General features: G+C 45.1%; 1 protein-coding gene across 1 annotated transcript in view; it reads left to right on the forward strand.

The window, feature by feature from the left end:
* ERCC4 (ERCC excision repair 4, endonuclease catalytic subunit) overlaps positions 1-27,458 on the forward strand; it is a 516,254-nt gene that overhangs the window by 246,413 nt on the left and 242,383 nt on the right. Inside the window, exons 7-8 of the mRNA XM_044089409.1 lie at positions 416-523; positions 1,456-2,050. Coding sequence (XP_043945344.1) covers positions 416-523; positions 1,456-2,050 — 703 coding nt within the window. The remainder of the gene's footprint in view (positions 1-415; positions 524-1,455; positions 2,051-27,458) is intronic.

Raw genomic sequence — 27,458 nt, forward strand, 5'->3', positions numbered from 1 at the left:
AAAGTAACAAGCATAAAAAAAAAATGAAAGCATAAATCTATGCTGTGGTGATGAAAGTTATAAAAAGAGTGCTTTTCTGAGAAAAATCATATTTGTATTATTTTTTATGTTATGGCATACCTAACAGTAAAATTGTGTGTCAAGCCGAGATAACAGAGTTTAACATCTTTGGGCCTGGAAAGACCATGGGAAGGAGAGTAGTACTGAGTGACAAACATATTCTTGTCCGTCAAGGAAGGAGGTATGGTATTGAGTCAGACTGATGCACTCCATGTTGTCATACAGTATCATGATGATTTGTTGTTCACTGTGTAACAGTCTGATTTGAAGTAAGAAGACAGCAGTTCTGAAATATGTATTGGTAGCTTTTCAGTGTATTCAGTGCAGTGTGTTCTCTTCTTTTCTCTTCTGGCAGGGAAGAGGGAGTTGATCTTGGAAAAAAGTCCCAAATGGGAAGCCCTGACTGATGTCTTGCAGGAGATTGAAAAGGAAAACAAAAACAGTGAAGCTCTTGGAGGCCCAGGTTTGATACTCAAGCTACTTTAACATTCCACCTTTTTCTCCATGATTTACAACTGAAAGAGAAGTATTAAAATAGTTAATTTTATGTTGGATTGAATAAATACGAGATGTCAGTCACTGCTAAATGTGTGTACTTTTTATGCAAAGAGTAAAAATTAATGGCTTCCCATCCCTGATGTTTCTACAGAATTATTTCTAACTGGGGATAATTTTCTGCCGTCAAGGAACCTAATTGTGCTTTGCATTTGCTTTTTGTATTATTTCATGACAATAATCTGGATTTTTGTCTCTAGTTTCTGAACCCTGAACTGTTCATAGCATTTCACTGACAGTGATGTTTTCTGCCTCTTTTAGTGGTTAGAAAATCAGAGAGCTTAAAGGCCAGAAAAAATAAATATTCAGCCTGTTATATGACCTGCAGAATGCTGCAAAAATGTGCAAAACAATTTATTTTGGTGCTTTTTTTCTCATATGTAGGCATATTTATTGTTGCTAGGATATGTTCCCAACTAATTACGTATAACAAAACATGAAATGATGTATACAAATCGAGTTACTGAACACTTCATCAGACTTCTCTGCTAGTATCTGGGGGTAGCTTTATTGGCCTGAATTTGTCCATAATAGACTTAAAAAGAAAAAAAGTCTTGGGCATTCCAAACTGCCATTTAGCTGAAACACCTGATGTCCTTAAGGGGTCTTTTGCATGTATCCCATATGCCTCTAATACAAGAGGTTTAAGGAATCACACAATGTTAACTGTAGCTTGGCTAGATTTTTCTTGTAGAATCTAGTGGTCTGGAAATTGGATGAAAACACATCGTGTGTATTTTCTGTAGGCCTTGTGATGCCTGTAGCTATTAATAATCTTGGGGTATAAATTACATTTATTGATGTTAATTCTAAACATTATTTTTGCTTTATTGCCTACAGGCCGGGTTTTGATTTGTGCCAGTGATGACCGAACCTGTTGTCAGCTGCAGGAGATTTTAATGAAAGGAGCAGAGACATTGTTAATGAGACTGTACAATAAAAGTGTTGGGAAGCAAGACAATGTTGAAGAATTATTAATTAAAGACAAGAAATCTCTGAAGTTTAAAGGAAAACACAAAAATGATGGTGATACTCGAACCCTGAAAGCCAAATGTCAGCCAACTAAAAATGTAAATAAGGACAAGAAGTGGAAGCTAACATTAACACAAATGGTAGGAAATACAGATAGTGGAAAGGAGCTTGAAGTAAGAAAAGAAGAGGAAGAATACAGAGAGCTTGCTGTCAGTCAGGAAAGTAGCAGTGAAGAGCCAGATACTGAGGAAGTACTACTTAATTTGCCTTCTGATGCCTATTATGGAATCTTGAAAGAACCTCTGATTGTCATACATCCTTTGCAGGGCTGTAGTGACCCCTACAGTTTGACTCGAGTATTGCATGAAGTAGAGCCAAGATTTGTTGTGCTGTATGATGCCGAACTGACATTTGTTCGCCAGCTTGAGATTTACAAAGCCAGCAGGCCAGGAAAACCACTGAGGTAAGCATGTTATTATGCAGAAAGCTTTGTTAAAGAACGTTCATTTCTGCACTTGAAGGTTAATTGAGATTGTTTTGTTGTACCAAGAGTGCATAAAGCTGACAGCAATTTCAATGCTGATCTAAGAAGTAGAACGAGATACATGATTACACCATTTGAAGCAATGGTCCTCATCATCAATCCCCTTATTCCCATTTTTACATGGTGTTAGGGTGTCACTTGAAAAAAAATTAGTGTGAACCAGTCACCTTGATCCAATGTTTACACTGCCTAATGGTTTTGAAGCAGTGTTATAGGAAAATTAACTGCCATCTTCTGTACATCTTTTTGTTTTCCATCTGCTTCTCACAAGTTATTTTACCGTTTTCCATTTCTTATTGTCATTTCCTAAATTCATGCTAGGAGATGATTATATTAAGATTTACCAGACTTTCTCAGTGGCTTGACCCATGTTACTGAGAAAAAACGAAAATATTGATCTGATGGTGTCAGTTTTCATTCACTCCTGAACAGTTGAGTCTGAATCTGACTGTGACATTATTTAAACTAATGGCCACCAAAACACTCTTGCGCTCCTACCTTACCAGTAATGCACCAACCTCTAACATACCATCTCCTTTGCCACTTTTGTGATTAGATGTAGTCGCCTTGAGCTCTCAATTATTTGGTTATAATGATCATCATCTTCTTTCGGCTGTTTCCGTTAGGGGTTGCCACAGCAGATCACCTGTTTCCATATCTTCCTGTCCTCTGCATCTTGCTCTGTCACACCAACCACCTGCATGTCCTCTCTCACCACATCCATAAACCTTATCTTAGGCCTTCCTCTTTTCCTTTTACCTGGTAGCTTCATCCTTAGCATCTTTTTCCCAATATACTCAGCATCCCTCCTCAGCACATGTCCAAACCAACGTAATCATGCCTCTCTGGCTTTGTCTCCAAACCTTTCAACCTGGGCTGACCCTCTAATATACTTATTCCTAATCCTGTCCACCCTCGTCACACCCAGTGCAAATCTTAACATCTTTAATTCTGCCATATCCAGCTCAAACTCCTGCCTTTTTGTCAATGCCACTGTCTCCAACCCAAATAACATAGCTGGTCTCACTACCCTCTTGTAGACCTTCCCTTTCACTCTTACAGGTACTCGTCTGTCACAAATCACTCCTGACACTCTTCTCCACCCACTCCATCCTGCCTGTACTCTCTTCTTCACCTTTCTTCAAACACTCACCATTACTCTGAACTATTGACCCGAAGTATTTAAACTCATTTTAAATACAATTTAAATAAATTTAAATTTGGTTATAACGATGTGTTTTCATTTTTCTACATTTCCATAATAAGTTTGTCGCTGTTCTCTACTGTAAATCCTCCCTTTTCCTACGCTCTGTGTAGTTTTTTTTACCATAATTTGTATTTGTTGTAGTTTATATTTCTTTACCATTTACACTTTCTATTGTAGTTCTTTGTACCATCGTTGGTATTTCTCTCTTATCCCACTATTTAAAAAAAAATGGATTTTCCTTCTTATTCTTTTTTTGTTTACACTACTGATTAAGATGTCAGAAAAAGGCCCTTCTGGTTTTAAGAACTGCCAAAAGTGCAGACACAAGTTGCTCTTGTCCAACACTCACTATTTGCGTTTATTGTCTGGACCTCTAACATCTTCAGATAGACTGTCCTGTCTGTAAAAACCTTAATCCGCTTGCTGTTGCTGACAGGAAAAATAGACTTATTTTGAGAGGATTGCTCCCTACATCCTTTTCTGAGGCTGTTGCTGGGGCTCAACCCCTCCCCAAATCAAAATCAAATGAACCTTCCACCAAGTCTCTTAGACTTTCAACTCCCTCATCCATGGAATTGCCAAAGAAGAAACATAAATTGGACCCGAAGGCTGAAACTGTTCTACAGACATCTCATCCGACAGAGGCCTCCTCCAAATCTAAGCCCTTCAGATGAGAGGCCTTGACTCAGAACCAGATATTCACCCAGTATAGATCCATTTACCTTCCAGAGTACCTTCTCATTTTATGGAATGCCGGCACTCCTATCCATAGCTTCTTGTAGTTCTTCCAGAAGTGTAACCAAAGTTGATGTGAATGGAATGATGAGATTTCTCTTGGAGCAGATACAGATGGGAGTTCTCCCGGTTCCTTCCCATTTGTGTCAAGAAGTCCTAGTTTGCACTATTCCACCACTCTCAGCTCCTTCTCCGATCTATCCATCTGTTTCGGAACCCCTGCGTCCGAGTCTGCCAGGACCGTCTAATTCCGATCCAGAGATACTTCAAGGATGTCTCTGAGCACTCCAACTTTGACAGTTTCAGAACCAGGTGTGTCTCAGAGCCATAGCATTCCCGTTGGATCCAAGGCATTAGAGTCCATTCCAAAGTTGTTGGAGCCTTCTCTGCTCCTCTGAGCCTCGACCCTGTACTGCCCGGCTCTGACCAACACCTTAGGTGGCATGCTCTCAGGGCAGCTGGAGCTGATGGGGCAGAAGCGTGGCTTCTCTGATCCGTCAGCTGCTTTCTCCCTAGGGCAGTCTGCTTTTGAGGTAGTGGAGAGAGAGTTTTCTCTGCTTTGGCAGGATGGACAATCTCTCCTCCCCAGATCTTCCTTCTGTGTTCCATGTATTTTTGCACCTTGAGCCTCAACAAGGGACATCCAGTCCAAAGTCTTCAGGCCACCCAGCAGGATATAGGTTCATAGGTTGGTACTAGGCTGTCAGCCCTAGGGTGTATACAAGCCTAGCCATAACAATTCCCTGGCTTTTTCTTCTCACAGTATTTACTTCTCTGGACCTCTGTCTAGCAGAGCGACTGACGTGATCCCTGGGGAGAATTTCCTATCTCCCATCCAATCGTCAAGGTTCCTTTTGAAGAGAGCTAAATAGGCGCTCTGCTTGACATGTATGGGCAGTCTATTCCAGAGTCTGGGGAGTCTCTGGGATAGGAGCCTATCCATCCAGCATGTTTTGTTCATTGTGATGACCAGGTTTAGATCCCTGGAGCATGTGTCTCTGAGGGATTGGGATTTCTTTAAGTGTAGCATGTCCAACAGCTCTGGGTTTGACATGGCCTTGTATGTTAAGCAGAGATTGCCTCTGAGTAGATGGTATGCGACAGAGTATAGCTGGAGTTTTTTTAGACGGTCAGCATAGGGCACCTGTTTTAGGCCTGTGATTCTTTTAGTGAGGTATTTCTGCTGCCTTTCCAGTTGTTACAGATGTCTTGAGAGGTACATACCAAACGGGTTTTTGTATTCTATAATGGGTCTAATGAGGGATGAGTACAGTGAGACAATGACTACCTTTTTTCTGGATGAAAAGCTCTTAGTGATGAGGTGTGCCACATAGAAGGATTTCCTGACTGTTGTGGCGATGTGGTTATCGAAGGTGAGACCACTGTCCACCTGTGCCTCTTATCACACTTACAGTGTTTAGTGTAGTGCTACCTATGTGGTAATTCACGGGTGCATGTTTTTTCCCATACGGGATAACTATACATTTCTTGGCATTGAGCTTGATCCCATGGCTCTGGCACCAAGCATCTATTTCTGTAAGACCCTTTTGTAGAATATCCTCTTCCTTTGGAGATTCAATAATGGCTCCCAGTTTGCAATCATCTGCAAACTTTGTTAGCCAGAGTCCCATAGTGTTGGCCTGTACTTTAGAGATGTAGATGACAAACAAGAACGGTCCCAGGACTGAACCCTGAGGTACTCCAATTGTCACTTGTCTGGAGCTGGATTTGGAGTCGGCTGCTTTTACATTGTGGGTTCTGTCACTAAGTTATTTGGCAACCCATCGAGTGACTTGGGGATTAATGCCGATCTTAGTAAGTTTATCTATGATTCCAGAGTGGGGGATGGTGTTGAAGGCCTTGGCGAGTCCATATAGGCTGTGTTGCCCTCCTTACCCTCGTCCACAGCTCTAGAGACTGATTCGAAGAAGTCAATCAGGTTCAGGAGACAAGATCGGCCCTTCACGAACCCAAACTGGGTGGGGTCCTGTGTTTGAAGGTTGCCAATGTCTTTATTTATAAGTTCCATGGCCTTACAGATCAGGCTCATCAGACTGATGGTGCGGTAGTTCCCAGGATCAAAGGTGGATCCCCCCTTGTGGAGTGGAATAACTCAAGCTGTGTGCCACTCAGTGGGCACAAAGCCTGAGGTGAGTACATGATTAAACATGACACTTAGGTGAGGTGCCAGTTTATTTTGTAGTTCATGTAGTACACAGCCCATGATGTCGTCTGGTCCCATGGATGCTGTATTCCTAGCTTTGGCGAGTGCGGTTTTTACCTGTGTGGCTATTATTACTGGAATTTGGCAATATTTCAGTATTGAGATGGGCCATTTAGGGGGTGAGAGGGGGGTGAAGTTGGCACTGAATCCATCTGCCAGGATATTGGCAATATCCTTGGGATCAGTATATTTAATGCCATTCTGTTCTAGCTCAGAGCAGATCTGAGCATTGCCATTTCGATTCTTAACATAGCTATAGAATGCCTTGTGGTTGTTTTTGGAATCTTTGGCAATTTTATTTTCGTAACTAGCTTTGGAGAATTTTATGAGGGATCTCAGCTTCTTACTGAGGCTAGTAAGGGCGTTTTTTGCATCCGGGGATTTTCCTCTTTTCTGCAACAGTATTCTTCCTTTTGTTGTAAAGTTTGTTTGTGGCAGGGGACCACCAGATTGGCTTCCTTTTTTGTTGGAGAGCATCTTGGTTTTATTTGGGATGGCACAATTCATGCACGAGTGGATGTGCTCGTACAGTGCCTTAGTGTAGGATTCAGCAGTCGAACTTTCAGTTCCCGTCTGCATGGGTATTCTGAAGTTTGTCACTTCTGACTTAAGTAGCATGAAGTTGGCTTTGGAGAAGTTTTTATGGAGGTTTCCTTACTGGGGGGGGGGGGTGAAGGAGGGATGTGGATGTCAAGGGTGATTAGCTTATGGTCAGACCTGACCAACGAGGGAGTGACCATAGGTGTGGAGCATCGATTTCCCATGTTAGTAATGACCAGGTCTAGGATATTGGAGCCCCTGGTGGGACTATGGATTAGTTTATACAGGACATCGGACTTTATGAATTCCAAGAACCATTGGGCAAAGGTGTTGGTACATGAGTAGTTTTCCCAGTTAATGACAGGGTAGTTGAAATCACCCAGTATTAGGGTGTTTGGTTGTATCTTAATATTTTCCAGTATGTTTAGAAAGGTGTAGTGAGAATGGGCATGGTGGTGGATCTATAGCAAGCTACAGTTTGAATTGCAGTCTTACCTAGAGTTAATTGCACCTGGAGAATTTCAGACGCATTGTGTTGGGCAGCTAGCCTAGTGGTTTGAATATCCTTGGTGAATGTGGGCACTCCTCCACCTTCAGTGTTTCGGTCCTGGTTTGGTGGCCGAGAAGTGTGGTAAGAGTTGTAGCCTGGTATTGCAGGGGTGTTCTCTGGAGCCTTGAACCAGGTCTCAATTACTGCACCGATATCGATGTTCTCCAGTGTTAGGAGTGCCTCGCCATCTCTTCTGATACTTCTCCAGAGCACCTCACCAAAGAAGTTCCTAGGAAGAGTAAGTGCAAAAGGAGTCACTCGGATTCCCCACAGGAATCCTTCGCTGATGATACCGACTTCGATGAAGGGGAAGGATCCCCAAGATCACCACCCAAAGACATCTCATTCTGGTGTCATTCTAAGGGGATCCAGCATCTGTCTGCCTGGGATGACATGATTGACAGACCTCAATGCTTCGCCAGAGATGGCCTGCACCTGTCACCCCAGAGATTCCGGATGCTGGCCAAGGCACTTGCCACCTCTATAGTGCCTTTTGTAGGCAATGTCCTGAAGGCAAAATTACCACCATAACAGCTACAAGCATACGAAATCTGAGGGTTATGCTACTCAACGCTAGAAGTCTAAATCTCAAAATGCACTTGCTTGAAGCACTCCTTAAAATGGAGAGCACTAACATCTGTGCAGTGACCGAGACCTGGTTCAAGGCTCCAGAGAGCACCCCAGCACGACCAGGCTATAATTCATACCACACCTTTCGGCCCCTAAATGTCGACCGAAGCACTAAAGGATATGCACAACTCAGACTTAGTAGCCCAACATAATGCATCAGAGATACTTCAGGTACAACTAACACTGGTTAAAACTGCAATCCAGGTTGTAGCTTGCTATAGATCTCCCACCATGTCCCAAGACTGTCACTCCACATTCCTAAACACAATGTAAAATATTAGGGTACAACCCAATACCCTTATACTGGGAGACTTTAACTACCCCTCCATTAACTGGGAAAATGACTCGTACCAACACACTTGCACAATGTTTTCTGAAATTCATTAATTCCAACATGCTGGACCAACTCATTCTTACCCCCACCAGGGGTAGAAACATCCTTGACCTGGTCATTACTAACATGGGAGACTGTTGCTCTACACCAGTAATCAACTCCTCCCTGGTCAGATCTGACCACAAGCTAATCACCATGGATATCCACATCCCACCCTCACCCCCCCCCTAAAGTAAACCGCGATAAAAAGCTTCTCCAAAGCCAATTATGGGCTTCTAAAAACAGAGGTGGCTAACTTCACGACACCCATGTAAATGGAAAATAGGTGCATGACTGCTGAATCATACACCAATGCACTGTATGAGCACATACACAAGTGCATGGAACAGGCCATACCAAACAGAATCAAGATGCTCTTCTCCAAAAAAAGGAAGCCAATCTGGTGGTCCCCCACCATAAACAAACTCTACAACAGAAGGAAAAAACTGTTGCAGAAAAGGTTGAATTCCCAAGACTGGAAAAACTCCCTTGTTAGCCTCAGCAAAAACTAAGATCCATCATCAAATCGTCTAAAGCTAGATACAAAAACAAAATTGCTGCAGATTCTAAAGATAACCACAAAGCATTCTATAGTTATGTCAAGAATCTACATGGCAGTACTCAGAGCTGCTCTGAGTTACAGCACAATGGCAATGCATATACAGAACCAACTGATATTGCTAACATATTGGCCTACAGGTTCAGTGTGAACTTTACCCCCCTTTTACCCCCTAAAGGGCCTATCACAATACCTGAAGAAGTCCCTGTTATCACAGCTGCACAGGTAAAAACTGCACTGTCCAAAGCCAAGAATACATCTTCCAAGGGACCTGATAATATCCCTGGCTGTGTTCTACATGAATTACAAAGTGAACTGACACCACACCTGAATACCCTGATCAATCACAGCCTCATTTCAGGCTTTGTTCCTACCGAATGGCACACTGCTATGGTCATCCCACTCCACAAAGGGGAAGCGACTACAGACCCTGGGAACTACCTCCCCCCCCCATTAGTCTGACGAGTCTGATATGCAAGGCTGTGGAGCGCATCATCATGGACCTTATAAATAAGGACATAGGGAATCTCCAAACTCTGTACCCCATGCAGTTTGGGTTTGTGAAAGGTAGATCATGCCTGCTCAACCTGATAGACTTCTTCGAGTCTGTCACCAGAGCTGTGGATGAAGGCAAGGTAGTTCACACAGCCTACCTAGATCTTGCCAAGGCCTTCGACACCATCCCTCACTCAGGAATCATAGGTAGACTCACTAAACTAGGCATAAACTCCTATGTCACAAGATGAGTTGCCAACTGGCTCACTGATAGAACCCACACTGTGAAAGTAGTGGACTTCAAATCTGACTACCGATCAGTTACAAATGGTGTGTCCCACAGGGATCGGTCCTAGGTCCTCTTCTATTTGGCATCTACTTCTCTGAAGTTCAAGCCAATACAAAGGGACTCTGGTTGACCAAGTTCACAGATGATTGCAAACTGGGAGCCATTATTGATTCTCCAACTGATGTAGACATTCTACAAAAAGGCCTCACTGACACCAATGACTGGTGCCAGAACCATGGCCTTAAGCTCAATGCCAAAAAGTGCATTTTCATTCCCTTTGAGAAAAATTTGGTGCCCATAGGCGGTAGTCCACTAAACACCGAAGGTGTGATAAGAGACCTGGGGACACAGGTTGACGGCAACCTCTCCTTTGATCACCACATTTCCGCTGTAGTCAGAAAGTCCTTCTATGTGGCACATCTCATTACATAAGGTTTCTAATCCAGGAAGAAAGAGGCCATAATACCCCTCTACTCATCCCTCATTAGACCTATTATAGAATACAATGCCTCATTTGATATGTACCTCACTAGACAACTACAACAACTGGAAAGGCCACAAAAATACCTCACTAAGGATCTTAGGCTTTAGACACATGACCTATACAGACAGACTCAAAAAACTCCAGCTGTACTCTGTCTCTTATCGTCTACTTAGAGGCGATCTCTGCTTGACCTACAAAGCCATGTCTGACCCAGAGCTGTTAGATGTGCTACATCTAAAGAAATCCCAATCCCTCCATGCCACACGCTCCAGGGACCTAAACCTCATTACCACAATAAACAGAACATGCTGGAGGGACAGGTTCCTAACCCAGGGACTTCCCATACTCTGGAACAAACTTCTCATTCACGTCAAGCAGAGCACTTCACTGGCCCTCTTTAAGAGAAATCTTGACAAGTGGATGGGCAATAGGAAGTTCACCCCGGGGATCACTTCAGTGGCCTTGCTTGACAGGGGCACTGAGAACTAACTTTGGGTGGTATGATGCCAGGGAATCTTCTTGGCCTAGACTTATATAGGCTCCAGGGCCATTAGCCTAGAACACACCTATGAACCAATGAACATCCTGGAGATCTTTAGGCAGAGGGGTGGTTGGTCATCCGACAATCCTTCTCCAGAGGAGTCAGTATTCCTGGAGGCATTTGGGTCTGGCCCATCTACCTCCTGGGTAACTTTGTCCACTGATGAATTCATTGACTTGATCTCTAAGCTGGCAGGGAAGGAGCCTGACACAGTTGAACCAATCCACAAAAGACCAGATGAGATTTTGGCACCACCTGTAGGAAGGGAGTTGTGGAGCAAGGGAGTTCCTGTAGATGCAACTAAGAAGGAAGTTGTGTAGTGGAGTTCCTTTGTCCATCCCCCTAACTGGGAGTGTAGGGCACGTTTGGAAACGTGTGTATGCTTCAGTTACCTTAGCCCTTAGATTTGCTGAACTACGGGGCACATTTTACCAGACTACAAAGGGACTTGATAAAGGAACTGTCAAAATCCCTTTCTGGGACCACTCCTGCCTAGACTAGGGCTTCTGTGGATTCACAGTTGGTGACCCTAAAGTATTTCTAATTTGTCCATGAGGCTTATCTCTCGTTCAGCCAAGGGTATCTCAAGGGCAGTGGGTTCAGGTATTTCCATTAGGAGGCTTGCTTGGATTAGCTTGTGCAACTTTGCAGAACTCCTAAAGTCCTCTTTTTGTCAATTCTCCCTTTGACAAAGCCTACTCATTCAGCCCCAAGTAAAAGGACACACTGTCCAGGTGCTAAAAAGGTGGAATGATTCTGTCTGCTGTAGGAGACAGTTTTTTCAACCTTGTGAGGATATTAGATATTGTTATCTGTGCTAGCATGTCTGGCTGAAATTTTGTAAATAATTGTAAATTAGCCTTTGTTGTATATGCCAGCATGACTAGCTATAATTTTGTAAATACGTTTGTCTTTTGATTATCAGTCTGATTTTATGCCAGATGTTTGAATGTCAAGCAGTGTTCTTCTGTCTGACCAAATGTACATGTTCTTTGTGGGGAGAATTCTGAATGCTTGTTATGCCTGAGTCAACTGACATAGATGTGACCCCCATACTTTTTGGTAGAGCTGTTAGTGCAATTGCTAAACTATCTGATATTGATTGTTTTAATTGCAGTAGTGAAAAATAATGTTTTCTTCATTGTTTCAAATTAACCACTGAAATGTATAGAAAAAAATTGTGAACATGGACACAAGGCAGATGAAAGTGTATGTGATTACATTGCTGATTTTAAGTACCCACTTTTACAGGTGGGTGATTGGGTGTCAGTTCACCACTTTTGAAGGACTGGCAGACATTTGGTGAGGGAACAAGCTCTCAGCACTTTGCCTGAGGACATGATGATTTTGTTGGCAGACTGAAAATGTAACTCAGCAAATGAGTTGGGGAGAAAAAGGAATCTCTACTGGCAAGCAGGACATCACTGCATAAGTGCAGCACATGGACATGAGAGAACCCATGGGGCAGCCTAAATCACTCCAGCAAAGTTCACCAGAAACAGGAGAAGCCACTAGTTCAAGCACATGACCAGGATCTAGGATTAGATGTTTAAAATGTAATCAGAGGGGCAATGTAGCATGCAAATGTCCTTTGTAGCAAAGTGAGAAACAAAAGGTGAGGGAGCCAGCAAGTGGCAATGACAGAATGCTAGTGGTAAGTTGTCTGGAAACAACAGAAGTGCTAGACTAACACCAAAATCTGTATCCTATCTTAGTGGATGGAAGACAGGCCACTGCTAAGAGAGAGACAGCTTCTGATATAACCATTGTAAGGCCTGCAGTGGTTAAGGAGGAGCAGTACTTGCTTGGGCAATCCACACCAGTCAGAGCTTTGGGTGGGACCCCATTCCATATACTCCAAATACCTTTGGCTAGGGTTCATCTTGACTGGTAGGGTGGAAAAGGGAACAAGGAGGTAGGTGTGTATGAGGATATCCCTGCAGATGTCTTAATAGGGAATGATTTTGATCGTGTAGTACCTTGTGTGCATCTGGTTACTTCAGGGAGGGGCAACCTTGTAGCAATAAGCCTGAAGGTGAACCACAGCTGCTGGTAGGTACTGGTATTCCCATGGTCATGGTGACTTCAAGGACAGAGTTGAGTGGTAGTATCCAGGCTGACAGTGAGGCACCACTTTCAGAAGGTACAAGGCTTCCTATAGAAGGATAGTTGGGAGAGGTTACAAAGACAGAGTTGTGACGGGCTCAGCTTTTGGATCCTAATTTACGAGACTTGAGAGAGGTAGCTAAGGAGGCACTGATGCTCAAGGAAAAGGTAGAGCCTGTATACTGTAACAGAGGGTTACTGTATACAGATTGGACCCCTGAGGGAGGGCTAAAGGGTGAGGTAATACGGCAGCTGGTGGAGCACAGAGCCTACTGTCTGGCACCTGTAGCCATAGCCCATGACATTCCTTTTACAGATCATATGGGCATAAAGCGTACTAAGAGACACATTATGCAAAACTTTTATTGGCCTGGGATTGCAATTGATGTAACGGGGTACTACAGGATCTGTGAGCAGTGTCAAAAGGTAGACAGGAGACCGGGACATAAGTTGTACCATGTTAACATACTAACCATATACAAACCATATTATGATAGAGAGACCCTGGTGCTGAGTATTTGAGGTGGATGGCAGGAGGAGTCTGAGGGGGATCTGGTGATTGGTCTTCTCAGTGAGGCTGGGACTGACACTTCTGTGGGAGAGGTAGCTAACTGAATAGGGGATAGCCGCTGATATATTAAGAAGTACAAATAGTGTTGGATGAGTTTGGGGGCATGTTCACTGGGAAACCTGGATGCACCCACCTAGTGCAGCAGTGTCGATACAGGACCCCAAAGACCTATTAAACAAGCTTCTTATAAGGTGCCTGAGTGAGTCAAATAGACTTTGAAGGAGGAGATGAGGGAGATGTTGGAGCTGGGGGTAATCCAATAGTCCTTGGGCTTCCCCAGTAGTGTTGGTACCGAAGAAAGATGGTAGTGTAAGATTCTGCATAGACTACGGAAAGTTAAACAGTAGTGCAGAGTCAGATGCGTACCCCATGCCTAGAACAGATGAAGCTTTAGGATTGCTGGGTGGGGCTAAGTATCTGACCACTATTGATCTGACCAAGGGATACTGGTAGGTGCCCTTGACTTTCATTGCTAGAGAGAGGTCAGCTTTTGTAACACCTTTTGGATTGTATGAGTTTACAAGGATGCCCTTTGGAATGAAGAAAGCCCCAGCAACCTTTCAGAGGTTAGTAGATCATATGGAGCAGGCGACTATGTTCTCGCTTATTTGGACGATATTGCCATTTACAGCCATTCCTGGCAAGAGCACCTTCAACATGTCTTGGGAGGTCTTGGGTAGATTAAAAAGGGCAGGGTTGACCATTAAGCCTAGCAGTTGTCAGGTGGGTATGGCAGAGATCTCCTACCTGGGGCATAGAGTAAGGAGTGGTAAGATTAGGCCAGAACCTGCCAAAGTGGAGGTTACTCAGGCATGGTCTGTCCCTGTTACCAAAAAGCAGGTGAGAGCATTCCTAGGGACATCAGGGTACTATAGAAAATGTGTGCCCAGCTATAGAACAATAGCTGCACCCCCTACTGACCTAACAAAGAAAAATAACCCTGGTAAGGTAGTGTGGACCACATATTGTGAGCGGGCATTCCAAAAACTTAAAGAAGCTTTGGGAAGAACCCCTGTGTTAGCCAGTCCAGATTACAGCAATGCCAGTGCAGATGGGTTCTCAAGTTGATAGATTTTCAGTCAGCTCCATTTTGTTCAAGTGATGCTTTTCCAGGGTCATTTGAAAATCTAGCTTGAGTCTTCAAAGAAGGAAGAATGTGAGGATACTTGATATTGTTACCTGTGCTAGCATGACTGGCTAAGGTTTTGTAAATAAATTACCCTGTGTTACACATGCCAGCATGACTAGCTATAATTGTGTAAATAAGTTTGTCTTTTGATTATCACTCTGATTTATGCAAGATTTTTGAATGTCAGACAGTGTTCTTCTACCTGATCAAATGTACATGCTCATAGGATCATAGGAAGTTACTAGGCTGTTGGCCCTGAGGCACTTACAAGCCTAGCCAAGAATTTAGCCCACATTTTGACAAGTCAACAACTGATGCCCCTGTCCAGCAGGGAAACGGGTGGAATCCCAGGGCTGTATTTTCTGTTCCCTATCCAGTTATCCAGATTGAGCTTAAAAAAGGGATAATGAGATTCTCTGCTTGACGTGGAGAGGAAGAGTCTATTCAACAGAAGGGGGGAGTGTCTGGTACACAAATCTGTCCCACAAATATGTCCTATTGATGTCACAGATCAAGTTGAGGTCACACTTGTGGGTTACTTGAGTGGAGCTTGACTTGCGGATATGCAGCAGTCCCATCAAGGCGGGGTCTGAGATTGCTTTGTACGCCAGACAGAGGTCACCTCTGAGGAGTCTGTATGAGACCGAGCAGAGGGACAGTGCTTTTAGCCTGTCTGCGTAGAGTAGATGTTTGAGGCCCTGGATTCTTGTGGTGAGGAACCTCTGTAGTCTCTCCAGTTGCTGTGCAAGAGGTTTTGAAGTACATGCCAAAAGGGCCATTGTACTCAATAATGGGCCTTAATAATGGAAGAATACAGGGATGTTATGACCTCCTTGTCCCTGGATGAGATACCTTTCCTAATGAGGTGGGCCATGTAGAAAGCTTTCTGTATAACAGAGGCAATATGATGGTCAAAAGCCAGGTTGCTATCAACCTGGGTGCCCCAAGTCCCTCATGACTGATTTCTTGCTTAGGACTTTGTTATTAATGAGATAATTTGTGGTGATGTCCGTCTCCCCAAAGGGAGTTTGAGACCACGTTGCTGGTGAGACCCTCATGGAGGATGTCCACATCACTTGGGGAATTGATGAGAACGCCCAGCTTGTAGTCATCTGCAAACTTTGTTAGCCCTAGCCCATTGGTTTTGGCCTGCACCTCAGAAAAGTATATCTCCAAAACAGTGGCCCCAAGACCGATCCATGGGGTATGCCACTCATTATGGGTTCTACTGCTTGAGGTGGCTTCCCCTATTTTGACTAGGTGGGCTCTCTCAGTGAGACAGTTTGCTACCCATTTGGTAACACACAGATTGATGCCTAGCTAAGAGAGTTTATCTATTATACCCGAGTGGGGAATATCGAATGCTTTGGCCAGGTCAAGGTAGATGGTGTGCACCGTCTTCCCCTTGTTCATGGCTTTCGTGACCGTCTCAAAAAAGTTGACCAAATTTAACAGGCATAACCTCCCCTTGACAAAACCAACCTATGTGGGATTGAGTGTTTGGAGGTTGCCAATGTCCTTGTTAATGAGGTCTATAATGATCTGTTCCATGGCCTTGCAGATCAGGCTAGTTAGGCTGATGGGTCTATAATTTCCTTGATCGGTAAACGCTCTACATTTGTGCAAAGGGGTTACAGTGGGTGTTCTCCACTGGGCCCGGTATTCAGGCTTTGGTTGAATAGGGTGCCTAATGGTGCTGTACGTTCCTGCCTGAGTTCATGTAGGGTGCAACCTGGATGTTATTGGGTCCCATAGAGGCTGTATTTTTTTGCCTTTAAGAGGGCATTGATGATTTGCTCTCTAGAGATAAAGGGAGGGGTCAGGTGCTGGGGATGTCCTGAGTTACTGATGGGAGGACAGAGGGGTGAACTTTTCGCTGAACCTATCTGCCAGCAGGTTAGCTACAGCTACAGTGTTTGTGTATGTGGTATCCTTGACCACCAGTTCTGAGGAGATCTGAGTGCTTCTTTGAGATTGCGGACATATGTGAAGAAGGGCTTATGACTGACTTTAGTAAATGTGGCCAGTTTTGACTCAAAGTTTGCTTTGGAGGATTTCACTAGTGCTCTTATTTTCTTGTTCAGGCTAAGGGAGAGATTGCTTCCAATTCAGTACCTGTGCCTTCTTGGTCCTGGACAGCAATTATTTCCTTTTATTATAGAGTTTATTTATTGCAAATGTAAGCCGCGGTGGTGCAACGGTAGTGTTGTCGCCTCACAGCAAGAGGTTCTCCCGTTCGATTCTCGGCTTGAGCGCCTTCTGTGTGGAGTCTGCATGTCCTCCCAGCGGTCGAGTGGCGTTCGAAAGACATGCGTGAATGGGTGTGCCTTCGTTGAAGGTTGGGCGTCGGGGTGGCACCATAAAAATCGACTGCCAATCATTAGCAGACCGTTCTGCTGTGGCGACCCCTAACCGGGAGCAGCCAAAAGAAAAACAACATTTATTGCAAATGTGCACCAGACAGGTTTACTCTTACTTGAGCAGGAGGATTTTGTCCTGTCGAGTATTCCTTATTCCATACAGGTATACAAATGCTCGTATAGTACTTTGGTGTAGGTTTGGACACATGATGTCTTTCAAGAATGCAACTGCAGTCATAACATATGGGTTGTCCTGCCTCAGGCAGCCCTCGGTCGGCCGAATTCCAAAGTCTGGGTCCGGCGTCGGCTGGTGTCGCCTCCTCTCCAACGTCACAACGGCTGGAGTATAAAGGCATCGGCCGACGCCATCTTCTTCAGTCTTTCTTGCCGCGCGGTGTCCGAAGCAGAAGCAGTTCGCAAGTGCCGGTCGGTCAGCTCCTGAGTTTTCAGTACCGAAGTCATCTAAAAGCTAAGTACCCCGTTGGGGAACATTTATTCTTGCCTCAACCGATGTCAGAACAAATTGATAAAGTTAATAATTGTTTGTCTTGTGGTAAACAAATACCTCATAAGGACTTCCATTCTCTCTGCCTTCCTTGCCTGGGCCCAGACCACGACGTCTCGGCCTGTGCTGCCTGTGCTTGCTTTAATAAGCGCACTCTCAGGCGCCGGGCAGAATTTGCCGAGAACTTTTTCGGTGAATCTTTTGCGTATATCATGCCGTCGGATCAACCGACAGCCCAATCTGCTAAAAAACACAAGGACCGGGACCGACACCCTCGGCCCGCGTCCACTACCGATGCTACTTCTAAACCCTCTGCTAGTGCTCCGGTCCCTTCGGAAGTGGTAAATCCACCGCTCCAGGCCGACGACACAGCGTTAACACGACCTTCGGTCTCAGAGATCTCTCCGGTGCCGGTTGTTGATTTTCCTCCGGAAACCGAAGTTCTGGATCTACCCGACACCATTTCTGTGACAAGGTTACGCCTGCACGTGGGGTTGCTAGGTCCCCTGTATCCATGAAGGCCTTTGCACGTGCTAAGGCCGCCAGTCAGGCCAAGGCCCATCCTAAGCCTGCTACCCAGGCCCCTTCATCTGATAAGCAGATCATGTCTCTGGCTGCAGATCTTATTTCCCTTATCAGGGGGACTCAGCCTCATCCGGACAGGGGTTCTCAACCTCCTGCAGAGAAAAGGCCTAGAACTGAGCAGGCGGACGACCTCTCTTCGGATGAAGCCTCTGGGGATTCTGAGCATTCTGATACCCAAGAAGAATCCTTCCAGGCCTACGAGGACTCTGATGCTGAGGAATCAATTCCCTCTGCCTCCCCTCCAGAGGATTTCTCTTTTGGTGAAGTCCTGCATTCCATGAGGGAGCATTTTCAATGGCAAGGTCAGGAATTCTCTGACTCCAGGAAAAGGCTTCGTACCTTCCTCAAGCTTCCCCAGCACAGACCTTTGGCTATTCCACCTGTTATGGATGTTTTGGATGATGTTTTCTCTGACTCCAGTGCTAACCCTGATTCTCTTCCTCCTGCTCCTGTCAAGCCGGACAGATATTATAGGGTCCCTGACACTCACAAGCACCTTTTTAAGGCCCACTCTGTGGATCTAGAAACTATTTCACAGTGCCCCAAGGGAGTGGCTACCTCCTCTGCCAAAAACCCTCTGCCAGCAGACAGAGAAGCAAGGTCCTTGGAGAGATGGGGTAAAAAGGTATATACCTCTACTACCCTAGCCATGAGGTCACTTAACTGCCTTTTCCACATGTTTCAGTACCAAGATTTTCTCCTGGATGATTTACAGAAAAAGTTAGCCTCTCCTGAGCCTATTGATAAAAAGGCATTGCAGGATCATGTACATAACACTCAGCAGGTTAATAACCATTTTCTTCAGTGTGGTTATGATGCATTGGAAGCTTCATGTAGGGCAGCTATGACTGGGGCTGTGATACGTAGGCATGATTGGTTAAAGGATCAGTCTTTGCCTGATCATGTTAAAGTAAAGTTACTTGATGCACCTCTGGAAAAACAGAAGCTGTTTGGTGCTAATGCACAAGATGTACTCAAATCCATAGAGGAAAAAGCTAAGTCAGTACAGACAGTCAAGGATTTCCTGCAGGTTCAGCCACCCAGATTCAGCAGAAACTGGCCCTCAAAGAACTGGTCCTTCCCCGGCTCAGACAAGTTTCAAAGGGGTAAAAGCAGACGTGCCCGAGGTAGAGGGCAATACAGAGGATCTTACAGAGGCCGCCAATGGCAACCTCCAAATCAAAGAAGTGGCGCAGACAGTTCAGCTGCACCACAAGGACAATCACAATGACTTCACTTTCCTACCGCCTACAAAGGTTCAAAGAGAAGCACCTTTGGGCGGAAAATTATCCTTATTCTCTCAAAACTGGCATATCTTAACCAAGGACAACTGGATTTTGGATTTGATAGACAAAGGTTACAGATTCCACTTCTACACATTACCAATAAGACAAGGCATGCCAAACCTGCCACATCATCAAAGGCAGAGGCACTCACTCAAGTTTCCAAGCTGTTAAGTATAAAAGCAATAGAAAGGGTTCCTTCTCAGGAGCAAGGCCAGGGATTTTATTCAAGGCTGTTCCTTGTTCCAAGAAAAGAAAACAAATGGAGACCCATACTGGACTTGTCAACTCTAAACACTTTTCTCATGGTGCCAAAGTTCAAAATGCTGACATTGCAGCAACTCCTTCCCATGCTGGGCAAGGGGTCTTGGCTGGTCACTCTGGACCTCAAGGAGGCATACCTGCATGCCCCAGTCAGACAAAGCTGCAGAAGATACCTCAGATTTCTTGCAGGGACAGAGCATTATCAATTCTCAGCATTGCCGTTTGGCTTATCTACTGCGCCCAGAGTGTTCACGAAATGCCTGGCATCAGTAGTGGCACACTGCAGACTGCAGGGGATTCAAATATACCCCTACCTGGACGACTGCCTCATACAAGCAGGCAACAAACAAACCTTAAAAGAAAATTTGGACTATGTCATGCATCTACTGCAGGCCTTGGGATACACAGTCAACATTCAAAAGTCAAAGCTACTGCCATCCCAACAGATTATCTTTCTAGGAGCCAAACTGGACACAGAAAACCAAATGGCCTACCTCACGGAGGAAAAGCAGCAGCATTTACCAGAGTACTTCAAAGGCCTAGCAAAACTCTCCCAGCTGACTGCAAGGAAAATCCTGCAGGCCCTGGGGTTCATGGCATCTTGCATCCTTCTGATACCTTTGGCAAGACTTCATATGAGAAAGCTGCAATGGTATTTAAAAAACTTATGGTCTCAACACAACCAAAGCCTAGAGGACATAATCCCACTTATTCCATGTCTGCAAAAGGAATTCCTATGGTGGGCTCAAATAAGTCAGCAAAACAAAGGCATGTCTTTCAACAGACCTCAAGCAGGCCAAACGATTACAACAGACACCTCAGACCACGGATGGAGGGCGCACATGGAGGGCAGATGCATTCAAGGTTTTTGGACACCAAAGAAAAGGCATCTGCACATAAACCAAAAGGAGATGTTGGCAGTGATACATGCAATCGAAACTTTCGAAAAATCACTACAACAAGGGCATTTGCTAATAAGGACAGACAACACCACTGTCATGTGGTACATAAACAAGCAGGGGGCACCCATTCTTATCCCCTCTGCAGACTAACAATGCTTCTCTGGGAAAAATCTCTGAGCCTGAAGATACATTTGCAATCCCAGTTTGTGCCAGGCAAGGACAATGTACTGGCGGACCAGCTGAGCAGAAATTTTATGGATCCACACGAATGGATGCTGCACCCTCACATTTTCTCTCAACTGACGAAGACATGGGGAAGACCGGACGTAAATCTCTTTGCTTCCCACTTAAATCATCACCTGGAAAAGTTCTGCACAAGGACTCACCATCCTCTAGCCTGGAAAACGGATGCTGTCTCCTTCAGCTGGAATTCTCTGAAAATTTATGCATTCCCTCCTCTGCTTCTGCTGACCAAGGTGATACTGAAGATCAAAGCAGAACAACCAACAGGCATCTTGATAGCTCCAGACTGGCCAAGGCAACACTGGTACCCATTGCTATTGACCATAACTCGGACCAAACCATGGCCTCTGACCCTATGGCCCCTGCTCTTAACACAACACAATTACAGGTCTGTACATCAAGACCTGAAAACATTACACCTGACAGCCTGGAGACTACCATGATTTCTCCACCTAGCTCTCTTTCCAAATCAGTTCAAGAGATCTTGCTGGAAGCACGCAGACCTTCCACCAGAAAAACCTATTCGGCCAAGTGGAAGAGATTTAGCATCTGGAATGCAAACAGGGGTCAGGACACAACATTACTGAGTATACCTCAGATATTAGAATACTTGGCAGAACTATTTCATACTGGACTCTCATACTCTTCAATAAAGATTCATGCCTCAGCAATCTCAGCGAAATACAACTGTGACCCTCCAGTGTTTTCACATCCTTTGCTACGACAGTTTCTAAGAGGAATAAAGAATATCAAACCTCCCAGAAGACAGCCAGTACCTGCATGGGACCTCAATTATGTGTTGGAAAAATTAACTCTTCCTCCATTTGAACCAGCAGCAACTTCAGAAATTCAATTTCTTTCATGGAAGACGGTCTTTTTATTGGCGGTCACATCTGCAAGAAGGGTTTCGGAGATTCTGGCACTCATGGCAGTGCCTCCCTTCATCATTTTTCATCAAGACAGAGTTTCTCTAAGAACAAATCCTACATTCATGCCAAAAGTTATTTCCAGGGTGTCTCTAAATCAAGCTATTCACCTGCCTACATTCTTCCCCAATCCTCAAAACAAGGGGGAAAAACTACTGCATACTTTGGACATGCACAGACAACTACGTTACTACTTGGACAGAACTAAGGCCACCAGAAAGTCTGACCAACTGTTTGTAGCCTATGCTGCTGGAATACAAGGAAAAGCAATCTCCAAACAAACAATTTCAAAATGGATTGGACATTGCATCAGATTCTGCTATTCATTCCATGGAAAAGGTGTGCCTGCCAATATTAGGCCACATTCCACCAGAGCTTTAGCCACTTCCACAGCTTTCCTAAGAGGAGTGGCAACAAAGGACATTCTAGAGGCTGCTACATGGAGCTCCGTGCATACATTTACCAAGCACTACAACCTGCCTTTATACTCCAGATCCCGAGCAGGCTTTGCTTCGCAGTCCTGCAGGGATTTTAGCTACACCATCCTTATCATAGTTCCATCCACCCCAGCTTGGCTATGGTATTCAACCCATATGTTATGACTGCAGTTGCATTCTTGAAGGACATAGTACAGTTTTGTACCTACCATAAATGTAGATGTCCGATAGATATGCAACTGCAGTCGGATTTTCCCACCCTCCTACCCCTCTGTATCCTTCCTTTTGGGTCCCTACCCCTTATCCCATTAGCTGGGGGTATTTCCTATGGTGTATCTGTTTATTACTGTTGTGCATGTTTGGATTATTTTTATCCATTTACCAAATTTAGCCTTCCTAGGAGGGCACCTGGCATCTGGGGCAAGAAACACTGAAGAAGATGGCGTCGGCCGATGCCTTTATACTCCAGCCGTTGTGACGTCGGAGAGGAGGCGACACCAGCCGACGCCGGACCCAGACTTTGGAATTCGTCCGACCGAGGGCTGCCTGAGGCAGGACAACCCATATGTTATGACTGCAGTTGCATATCTATCGGACATCTACATTTATGGTAGGTACAAAACTGTACTTTCTTCGTGTTTCACTGTTGCAGTCATCACATTTGAGTTATTGAGTTATCCCTGCCAAGGTAGCCCTCAAGTCGGCCCGAATACCAGAGGCTTAGTATTTCTGCGTCGGTTGCTGTCGCTTCAGGACTGATGTCAGGTTTGTCAGTAGTATAAAGTAAGTCTGCCGACACCATTACATCAGTATTTCTTGCCAAGGAGCCCGAAGCAGAAGCAGTTTGCACGAGTGCCGGTCGGCAGCTACCTGAGTTTTCGTTTTCTGAATTGAAGTTGAAGTCTTCTAAAGTTAAGTACCCCGTTGGGGATCCTTTTTTCTTTCTCTTAGCGATGTCAGAAAAAGTTAATTGTCTCACCTATGGAAAGCAAATACCACAGCAAGACTTTCATTCTTACTGTGTCCCTTGCTTAGGCCCAGACCACGATGTCCCCCGCTGTCACTTTTGTGCTTTGTTTAACGCCAGAACTATACGTCACTGGGCCCTTGTTGTAGCTAGATATTTTCGCTCTCAGTCCTCTATTTCCGATATGGCTTCGGTAAGCCACCCATCAACAGATCTTGCAAAAAAAAATCGTAAGGGTAAAGACAGAGACGGACCGCACAGGTCCAGACCTACCGACGATGTTTCCATTAAGCTAGTCGTCAGTTCTCCGGTCCTCAGTGAGGTGCTTTCATAGCCCCTGATGCCCACTTCTGTGGATTCGCAGGCGCTACCGAGACCCTTTCGGAGTCCAGTATGCTGCAAAATGCTTCATCGACTAAGGATCCTGCAGTTGTCTCTACCGTGGATGAGTCCGGAGCCGCTGAGCAGGCACCGGCTTCCAAGGAAGTGCTTTGCACTACCGCTTCTCAACACAAACCAACTTCTTTCGAGTCTGTTCTTTCAGAAACTACCAAGTTTCTAAGGCCCAGGATACGAACCACAACTAAGAAACCAACGACCCTATCTCAGGCACCAGCTTTCTTGCCTCAGTCTCAAATTCTTAAAATGGTGGAAGACCTTCTAATGATGATCAGGGGAAGCCATGCTACCCCTTCCAAAAGAAAAAGAGATTTGTCCCCAGTAGTCTTATCTGAACAGGAGTCCAATAACTCTGATGCCTCTGAATATGAAGACATGCAACCCCTCTCTGCTTATGAGGATTCTGATGCAGAAGAATCCATTCCTTCTGCCTCGCCACCCGAAGATTTTTCCTTTGGGGAAACCCTTCATACTTCAAGGGAGTATTTCCAATGGGAATGTCAGGACTACCCACAGTCTAAAAAGAGACTCAAGGAATTTTTAGATCTTCCACAGCACAGACCCTTGGCCATTCCTCCTGACCTGGATGATATGGATGATGTTTTCATGGACTCTAATTTAACTCCTGACACCCTCCCTCCTGCTCCCAGAAAACCTGACAGGTATTACAGAGTCCATGACTCTCTCAAATTTCTTTTCAAAAATCCTACTGCTGACCCTGAGGTTATCTCTCAAGGGCTTAAAGGAATTAAAGCAACTTCTGCTAAGAATCCCACCCCCTCAGATAGGGATTCCGAGCATTATACAAATGGGGTAAAAAAGTATACATCTCTGCAATTCTTGCTGTTGGAGCACTAAATTGTCAGTTCCATATGCTAAAATTTCAGCAGCATACCATGGAACTCCTCAAACAAATAATATCAACTTTTTCTGCTTGTGCAGAAAATAAAGAGCTGCAAGACTTGATGCATTTTGCAAGTCAAGTAACTAAGCACACCTTACACTGTGGTTTTGATGCCCTAGAAGCATTTTGCAGGGTAGCAGTCACCGGTTGTCCTTAGAAGGCATGCTTGGCTTAAGGAACAGCCCTTGCCAAACCATGTCAAATCTAAACTATTGGATGCACCCTTGCACAAGGACAACTTATTTGACACCGAGGTAGAGGAGGTCTTAAAAAAGATGGAAGAAAAAGCTAAATCTATGCAGACAGTTAAGGATTTCCTGCAGGTCCAGCCACCCAGGTTCAGTAGGCATTGCCCCTCAAAGCATTGGTCCTTTCCTGCCCCCTCCAGGTCAGTTCAGCCTAGACCTCGGGGAAGCAGACCCCCCCCCCCGACAACAGCCACAGGGAATGCAGAGATCAAAGCAGTGGAGTACCTCCCCTTCTAAACCAGAAAGTGCAAAGCCATCCCCTCATGGTAAAAACTCACAATGACTCTCCACTTCCACCCCCCTCCCTCTGCCCACCTACACTTGCCCCTGGGAGGAAAACTCTCCTTCTATGCAAGCACCTGGGCCACGATTACCAATGACCACTGGGTCCTCAACATAGTGTCCCAGAGATACAAATTTTATTTCCACACTCTACCAACCCCAGAAGGGTTCCCGGATCTGCCTCCATACCAGTGGGCAGAGGCCAAAAAGCAAGTCCTTTCCCTGCTCTCCATGAAGGCAATAGAGCATGTTCCTGCAGAACAGAAAGGCCAAGCTTTCTACTGCAAGCTCTTCCTGGTACCCAGAAAAGAAGGCACCTGGCACCCCACCCTCATTTATCCATTCTAATTACCTTCCTGGTGATACCAATATTCAAAATGCTCACACTCCAACAACTACTACCTGTGCTCTCCAAGGATGCTTGGCTAACCACCCTAGACCTAAAAGAGGCCTACCTACCCATCCCAGTCAGGGAATCATGCAGGAAATATCTATGTTTTAGGGCAGGATCTCTGCACTTTCAGTTCTCTGTGCTTCCCTTTGGCTTATCTACTGCTCCCAGAGTTTTCACAAAATGCCTGGCCCCCGCCATTGGTTTTTGTAGTGAAAGAAATATTCAAATTTATCCATACTTAGACGACTGCCTAATTCAGGCAGACAAGTCAGTAAAAGCTGCTCAAGCACCTGGCCTTTGTAAAGGACCTACTGACCTCCCTAGGGTACACAATCAACGAAAAGAAATCCAAACTAATACCCACCCAAAATATTATATACCTGGGAGCAAGCCTGGACACACCATCCCAGAAGGCATTGCTTACACCAGAAAAGCAAACTTACCTGAGAGCCTATTTATCTCAATTAGCCACCAGACCCCTGTTATCCGGAAGGAAAATCCTACAAGCTCTGGGGTTCATGGCTGCTTGCATTCTACTCATTCCATATGCAAGACTGCATATGAGGAAACTACAATGGTACCTAAAAAGCCTTTGGTGTCAACACTCTCGAGACCTGGAAACTCTTACAACAATGATACCTTGTCTAAGAAAAAATTTCCTTTGGTGGGCAGCAGTATGCTACCACAACAAGGGACTACTCTTCTCACCACCCCACGCTGCCCAGACCCTCACCAGAGACGCATCAGGTTATGCCTGGAGTGCACTGCTGAATGGCAGCTGCATACAGGGCCAGTGGAGCCCACATCACATACATCTGCACATCAACCAAAAAGAGATGTTAACTGTTCAGCACGCATTGACAGCTTTCAGACCCTTCTCTCCCCAGGGGCTCTACTGATCAAAACAGACAACACCACTGTGATGTGGTATATCAACAAGCAGGGAGGGACTCACTCTTACCCGCTATGCAGGCTCGCCATGACCATTTGGCACACAGCCTCAGCCATGCAACTACACCTGTTAGCACAATTCCTGCCAGGCTGTTTAAAAACTTTGGCAGACAACATAAGCAGAAATCTTCTGGACCCACACGAGTGGCAGCTATACCAAAGAACCTTCACTCTTATAACTCAGAAATAGGGAACCCTGAAGGTTGACCTCTCTACTTCCCACTCCAATCATCAGCTCAGCAAGCTCTGCACCAGGGAGCCTCACTACAGGGCCTAGAAAGTGGATGCTGTATCCTTCCAGTGGGTCAACGTCTCAGTCTATGCATTTCCCCCACTACCTCTCATTACCAGGGTACTGCTCAAAATAAGGGAGGAAAAACCAAGGGAAATCCTGATTGCCCCAGACTGGCTACACCAGCACTGGTACCCACTGATGCGCAGCCTGCCCCTCTGCCACCATGGCATCTCCCTCAGATCTCAACACTCCTGACCCAGAGGGAAGGAGAATTCATGCATCCCCAATTGCAGATCCTCAATTTGGCAGCTTGGCTTATTCCCTGACCACTGTGCAAGCTCCCAATCTCAGTAAATCGGTTCTAGATGTTATATGTGAGGCCAGATGCCCTAGCACTAGAAAGTCTTATGTTGACAAATGGAAAAGGTTCTGCACCTGGATCCAGGCTAAGGGAGCCGATATGGCACAGCCCTCCCTACCCCTCATCCTGGATTACCTAGCTTACCTATTACACAGTCGTCTATCCTTTTTCTCTCTTAAAATTCATGCCTCTGCTATCTCTGTTCATTTCAGCACCGACCAACATCTTTTTTCACACCCTATCATCAAACAGTTCCTAAGAGGGGCTAGCAACTTGAGGCCACCCAGAAGAGCACCTACCCCAGCTTGGGACCTAAACTTTGTGTTGGAGAAACTCACCCTGTGCTCCCCTTTGAACCAGCAGCTTCAGCAGAGTTAAAGTTTCTCTCATCGAAGACAGTCTTGCTTCTGGCCATCACTTTAACAAGTCGAGTATCCGAGCTGCAAGCACTAATGGCTGTAGAGCCCTTCATCATTTTCCATGCCGACAGGGTCTCCCTCCGGACTAACCCATCCTTCATGCCAAAAGTGGTGTCCAGTGTGGCTCTCAACCAATCCATTTATTTGCCCACCTTTTTCCCTAACCCACAAAACAAGGGGGAAAGAATACTGCACTCTCTAGATGTGCACAGACAGCTCAGATTCTATC

The sequence above is a fragment of the Protopterus annectens genome, chromosome 12.part0, assembly GCF_019279795.1.
Source record: "Protopterus annectens isolate FY-2018-M chromosome 12.part0, PAN1.0, whole genome shotgun sequence".
NCBI lineage: Eukaryota > Metazoa > Chordata > Ceratodontiformes > Protopteridae > Protopterus > Protopterus annectens.